This window comes from Sesamum indicum, linkage group LG8 (assembly GCF_000512975.1).
Source record: "Sesamum indicum cultivar Zhongzhi No. 13 linkage group LG8, S_indicum_v1.0, whole genome shotgun sequence".
In the NCBI taxonomy this organism is placed as follows: Eukaryota; Viridiplantae; Streptophyta; class Magnoliopsida; order Lamiales; family Pedaliaceae; genus Sesamum; species Sesamum indicum.
Genome location: NC_026152.1, coordinates 3,733,680 through 3,740,609, shown reverse-complemented (window position 1 = coordinate 3,740,609; position 6,930 = coordinate 3,733,680). Strand labels below are relative to the sequence as shown.

General features: G+C 33.3%; 2 protein-coding genes across 2 annotated transcripts; one reads left to right on the top strand and one right to left on the bottom strand.

The window, feature by feature from the left end:
* On the top strand, window positions 2,236–3,147 carry LOC105167740 (LOB domain-containing protein 22-like). Its single transcript, XM_011087561.1, has one exon. It carries the CDS (start codon window positions 2,236–2,238, stop codon window positions 3,145–3,147), a length of 912 nt encoding a protein of 303 aa, XP_011085863.1.
* LOC105167739 lies at window positions 5,376–5,997 on the bottom strand. Its single transcript, XM_011087560.2, has 2 exons — window positions 5,662–5,997; window positions 5,376–5,551 (listed from the first exon to the last, which is right to left on the bottom strand). The coding sequence occupies exons 1-2, from the start codon at window positions 5,973–5,975 to the stop codon at window positions 5,449–5,451; spliced, it is 417 nt and encodes a 138-aa protein (XP_011085862.2). The 5' UTR covers window positions 5,976–5,997; the 3' UTR covers window positions 5,376–5,448.

Genomic DNA, 6,930 nt, shown 5'->3' with positions numbered 1-6,930 from the left:
GCAGGTGGATCATCCTTTAAAGTCTTGGCTTTCAGCAAAGTTGGAGTTTGGCTCGTGATTGAGTAGTGATGTGCCGACAGTGTTCCAGAGGTAATCGATCGGCAATGAGATGTCTTATGGAGTTAACCAATTTTTCTTGAATGATAGTAGTTCGTTGAGGTCGTCATCGGCTAGCCTGGCTAGGCTGTTGCTTGGTTTCAAGCCTTGTTCTGATACATTGAATAATAACAACCTGACATGAAGCACATAAAGAAGCAATCAACATGCAATAAGAGAGGAATGCATTCTTTTAGGATTTTGAAGGCATGCCATCTAATATAATGATTAATATCAATTCTTGGCCAATTTTAAAAATTCGGTTAAATTTGTCCTAAAATTATAAAATTAAAAAAAGTGAAGGGCAAATTAACAATCATAATAGGTTATAGAACTCAGCATATTATCTAAGGATGGAGAAAGAACAAAAAATTCAATATTGAAAAATTTAAAGCTACGCCTCATACAAGGTGCATATATTTACTAGATTGGCGTATCAAAAAATTAAAAAAAAAAAAAAACTTTTTACCATTCATACTTTTACAATACAATAGATAATAGATTATCCAAATAGAAATACAAAAACAGAACTAATGACAGGTTCAAATTATCTCTGTAGTTGGTGCCAGTGAAATTTTTCCATCAACATCCTCTATGATTAGTAAAATACAATGATACCAATATTTTTTTGTATGCTGTTATTATTGATGGTGGGATAAATGCATTTTTTGTCCCGAAATATAGTTATTAATGTAATTTTTGTTCTCAAATAATTTAAAGTTGTAATTTTGGTTCTCAAACTTTAATTTTATTGGCAATTTTGGTCCTTCCATTAAACTTAAAGGAAATTTCATTTAAAGTGGAAAAAGTTACTATTTTTCTTCTATTTTGTGGTATTTTTTGAGTTGCAACCCAATGCACCCATTTTTTTTTTTTTTACTTTTCTTCAAATTTCAAAATAGAATAAACTAAAACAAATAAATTTAAGTAATAATTTTTTTTAAATAATCTTAACATATAATTTTCAATAAAAGAAAAATTATCAATAAGTTTTAAAAAATTTGTTGCTTAAATTTATATTTTTTAATTTATTTTCTTTTGAAGTTTGAAGAAAAATAGAAAAAATGGATGCATTGGATTACAACTTGAAAAACACCACAAAATGAGAGAAAAATAGCAATTTTTTCCACTTTAAATGAAATTTCCGTTAAGTTTAACAGAAAAGTTAATTGAAGGACCAAAAGTGCAAAAAATTCAAAGCTTGAGGATCAAAATTACAACCTTAAATTTTTTGAGAACCAGAATCGTATTAGTGACTATATTTCAAGACTAAAAATGCATTGATCCCTTTTTTGGTTTTTTCTCTTTTGAAGTGTGAGGAAAAATAGGAAAAATTGGTGTGGTGGGTTACAACTTGAAAAACACCACAAAATGGGAAAAAAATAACAACTTTTTTCCCTTTAAATGAAATTTCCATGAAGTTTAAGTGAAAAGTTAATCGAAGGACCAAAAGTACCAAAACAATAAAATTTCAAGACCAAAATTGCAACATTAAATTATTTGAAAATCAAAATCGCATTAATAACTATATTTAAAAACAAAAAATGCATTTATCGGATATAGCCTATGATTACATTTCTGTGAGATGCAACTGATTTAATTTTTAAGGTACCTTCCAATCTCTAATTATTGCTCTAAGCAATAACTAGTCCACATACTCAATTAAGGAAATCTAACCTCAATGGGTTTAATCGAATCAGAATCAATTATATAACAATGTACAATATACTTGCGATGTAATTTGGTATATAATTCAAAAAAATTAATATCACATAATATGTGTATTACACTTATTTTGTAATTGAATTCATCCCACAAAATTTTGATTTGGCTAAAGATTTTCCTTCCATTATGTACCTTTCTATTCAAACCTAAACACAAAAACAGAAATTTTGACAATCTTAACCTATGACTCTCAGTCACTCTTTATAGTTCAAAACCAAAATCCCAAACAGATCGGAAATCGAAATAGTTTATCAGGTCATGCAATCCCAACAAAACTCAACTCTTGATTTCTATTAGGACCTCTCTCTCTCTCTCTCTCTCTCTCTCTCTCTCTCTCTACTAGATGCAAATACTCTCTCCCCATTCTTGATAAAGATTCTTGCTCCCAATTCACATGTATTAGATCTCATTAACATGACTGTTAAAGGCGGCACGACCCTGGCCTGCGCTGCTTGCAAGTACCAACGACGAAAGTGCAGCCCTACTTGCCCCCTCGCCCCATATTTTCCAGCCAACCAGTCTAAGATGTTCCAAAACGTGCACCGTTTGTTCGGAGTGTCTAACATTACCAAAACGCTCACCCGCTTGAAGACTGAGGATCAGAAAGAGGATGCCATGAAGTCCATCATCTACGAGGCCGAAATACGGGAGAGGTTTCCTGTCTATGGTTGTTCTGTGATCATATGCGAGCTTCGCCTTCGGCTGCAATATGCTCTTGAAGAGCTTAGATACGTTCACGCCCATCTCACTACGTGCAGGAAACAGTTGGATAAGCAGGTGGATTATCCTTCTGAGTGTTGGCCTTCGTCACAATTGGATTTGGCCTACTGCTTGAGCAGTGACGTGCCGATGGCGTTCCAGAGACAATCAGGTGACAATGAGATGCCTAATGGAATTAACCAATTTTTCTTGAACAACGGAAGTGGTTTTTATGCTGAGTCGTCACTGGATAATCTGGCTAGGCCATTGCTTGATTTTGAGCCTTGTTCTGATACGATGAGCGTTAACAACTTAACCGCGGTTCAAGCACAGATGGAATCAATCAACATCCAACAAGAGATGAATGTGTTCTTTCAGGATTTTGAAGGCGACACACAGTCTTATAGTGAAACTAAGGAGGCATTTGAATCTAGGTACATATTTCCTGTTTTTATATTGAATCTTTCTCATGAATGTTTTATCGAAATTCATGGTTATACACTGAATTTTCATGAGCAGCTCAGAGTCGTCGCTGAAGGATACAACACAATCAGTGGATCAAATCTCCCAGAGGGACCTCAAGACTGCTGCTGCGGGCTTCAGTCTCACTACCATGAATTAGAATGAGATGAAACTGGTTTCTTGAGTTTCTGAATATGATTTTCCGTTGTAGTCCAGTTCTTTTATTCATAGTTTCGGTGGCACGATGCTAGTGTCCTAGAACTTGCACATTCTGAGATCTGTATCCCATTTTAGTAAATGACAATATTGATTCTTTTTCAACTGAAGCAGAGAGCGGAGTGGCACGCGTTGTGTTTGATATTTAGCATTTCCGAATAGAACAATCATCACACGACAAGGAAAACAAATAGTTTCTTTCTGTAATGCAGGTAGAAACTGTTGATGATCCAACAAGCATACAAACATAAAACAGGAAAAGTGATGCAGTTTACACTGGACCCACAAACTTTTTAAGTAAGACATTCTGCTCAAGAAGTCCAGCATGACTACAAATCCTCAAATGACTTCTATCTCTTACAACCGAAATTCGGCTGCACCCTTTTCTTTCTCATAGTCCAGAACCGGCGCCACCCGCCTATCTGCCTCCTTTGTCATCTCAAGAACAACATGGTTTAATCGTACTATTAAAATTTAGATCAAATCGTTGGATATGATCAAACTTACAGAAAAATACATTTGATAAAGTTTTAGATTTATTTGATACATGGATGTAAGATATGGAATATAAGAGTAATCATTCAAGACATAATATTGTTGAATGAGACCATGTGATTTTAAATCACACCGTCTCATATTATCTAATGGACACAGTCTTATATATATTTAAATTTGGTATGAATCGGGTGCTCGAATTTTAATCATTACTTTTAGATTAATTCATAGGAATCACTAAATTTCGACATAAATTTATAAGGAATAAAATAGATTGCATAATGCATAGTATGTATTTTGATATAAATCTAAAACTCAGAAATTGATAAAAATATCATAAGTGAATTACCCGTCAATTAAAAAAAGTATAACATAATACAAATATATATTAAAGTATAACATAAAATTTATGTGTGTCATATTCAATAATAATTTTAATTAAAAAAATATTATAATTTACTAAGTTGTTGATTAAATTTATTTTTATATAAAGATTAAATGTATAAATAAAAGTATCATAATTTATTATTATTCAAAATAAAATGTATGAAATTGATTAATAATTATAATATATAATCAATTTTGAGTATAAAATTAATAAAGTATTAAATATGAAATTAATTATATAAAAATTTTAAAAATAAAAATATATATAAAAATAAAAAAACTCGCGAGCCGGCTCGACTCATCTGTCACTCCTATTGCTAACTATTTGATAACTCTATTGGTTAAAATGCATTTCTTAGGTATAAAATGTGCACGTACATAATTTAAAAAAAATTGAAAAATAACGGCTGAGAAGTTGGATAGAATCCAAATCTATATGGCAAGTTGGCAACAAATTCTTTGTGCATTTCAAAATTCCAACTTCCATATAAATATAATTGATTCATACATGGTAATATTATATTTTTAATTTGTCAGTTATCTATAAAAATATAGTCACTATGTTTGTTTTCATTTTTAAGTTATCTCAAAACATACTCAATGTTTGTCATCATCCAGAAACACCTTATCTAAATGGTTTAAATTGTTTTAGCATAAATAAATACATATATATATATACACACATATATATACATAAGTATATATAAAAAGACATGATTTGACAATGATTTGATAATGAATAATAATTTTTGTCTCCCAAAACACAGCATTAAACATACCATACTTATTTTAAATTATCTCCAAAAATAAATCCAAACATACATATTATTTCTAACACACACTTATTTATCTTTGTTTTTCTCTCTCTATCTCCACAAAATACAACAAAACACTCAGAAAATAAATTCAAACATTATGAGTAGATTTTGTCAATTTTATCTTTTCTACTTTTTATTATTAAATACTGTACACACGTACATATCAAGGGTACGTACTACGTACATATATTTGCCATCACCGTATTTTTTGCCAATATTTTGTACGTACTTTTGAGTAGTAAAATTAATAATGCCGTACGTATAATACAGCGTTCACTACTCGCTCTATGTTTGACAATTTGCTTTTAGGAACTATTTTGACGTCCCTTTAATTTCTTGATATATAGTATACTACCCATTCCGTTCTCTGCTTCAGTTGAAAAAAAAAATGAAAATTGTGATTTATTAAAAATGTGATACAGATCTCAGAATGTACAGGTACTAGGAAACTAGCCCAAAATTTAAGAATGTCCCACCAAAACTATGACAAAAAGAAGAGAGCTAGAACGGAAAACCCTATCAGAAACTCAAAAAACAGTTTCCTGTCATTCTAATTCACTGTAGTGAGACTGAAGCCCGCTGCCGCAGTCTTGAGGTCCCTCTGGGAGATCTGCTCCACCGATTGTGTTGTATCCTTTAACGACGACTCTGAGCTGCTCATGAAATTTTCATGCCAAATCAGTATATATATAATCATAAATTTGGAGAAAAATATGCATATTGTTCTTGAAAAAAGAATGGATGTGAAGAGGAAAATATGTACCTAGATTCAAATGCATCCTTAGTTTCAATATAAGACTGTCTGTCATCAATAGTTGTATTAAACGGCATGCCTTGGAAATCCTGAAAGAACGCATTCCTCTCTTGTTGGATGCTGATTGATTCCATCTGTGCTTGAACCGCGGTCAAGTTGTTATTGCTCATCGTATCGGAACAAGGCTCGAAACCAAGTAACGGCCTAGGCAGACTATCCGGTGACGACTCAGCGTAAAAGCCACTACAGTCATTCAAGAAAAATTGGTTGACTCCATAAGGCGTTTCACTGCCAACCGACGGTCTCTGGAACGCCGTTGGCATGTCACTGCTCAAGCACGAGCCGAATTCCAATTGTGCCGAAGGCCAGCATTCTGAAGGATGATGATCCACCTGCTTAGCGTGAACGTATCTAAGCTCTTCAAGGGCATACTGCAGCTGGAGACGGAGCTGGCATATGATCACGGAACAACCATAAACAGGAAACCTTTCTCGCATTTCAGCCTCATATATGATGGACTTCATAGCATCCTCTCTCTGGTCCTTAGTCTTCAAGTTGTTGATCGTTTTGGTAATGTTGGACACTCCGAACAAACGGTGCACGTTTTGGAACATCTTAGGCTGGTTGGCAGGGAAATATGGGGCGAGGGGGCAAGTGGGGGTGCACTTTCGCCGTTGGTACTTGCACGCAGCGCAGGCCGGGGTCGTGCCGCCTTTAACAGTCATGTTAATGAGGGGTAATACATGTGATAGGAAGCAAGAATCTTGATCAAGAATGGGGAGAGAGTACTTACATGTAGGTAGGGATAAGACCTGCAGAAATCAAGAATTCAGTGTTCGGTATACACGTGGAGGTGTTTGTTGGGATCGGATGACTTGGTAAACTATTTCAAATTCCGATCCATCGGGGAGTTTAGAAGACTGTCCAACAGTCGTAGGTTAAAATTGTAATTGGTTGTGTTTGGGTGTTTGGGTTTGGATATTTCAGTCAAAAGGCAATAACCCAGCGTGTGGACTTCTTATTTCTTACCAAAACAAAATTTGCAGCGAAAATCCGTCTCAATAATGTGTACCAAATAGTAATTTAGGGTAAAATTACAATCAAACTTTACTGAGATTTGGCATATTTATGAATAATTCTCTTTGTTTGAAAAATTATTAATATTTTTTATTTTTTTATTAAATTATGCAATTTTTGGATGGATATATGAACTGTCAACTATATCTTTATTCTATTTCTTTTCTTTTTCAAAAAAATAAAAGAAGTGGATAAAAAATA

Bases quoted from the DNA above. Each gene is read 5' to 3' on its own strand.
- LOC105167740 (XM_011087561.1), top strand. From the start codon at position 2,236: ATGACTGTTAAAGGCGGCACGACCCTGGCCTGCGCTGCTTGCAAGTAC.
- LOC105167739 (XM_011087560.2), bottom strand. From the start codon at position 5,975: ATGCCAACGGCGTTCCAGAGACCGTCGGTTGGCAGTGAAACGCCTTAT. The intron at 5,552-5,661 runs GTACATATTTTC...TTTCATGAGCAG, and splicing joins AAGGATGCATTTGAATCTAG to CTCAGAGTCGTCGTTAAAGG.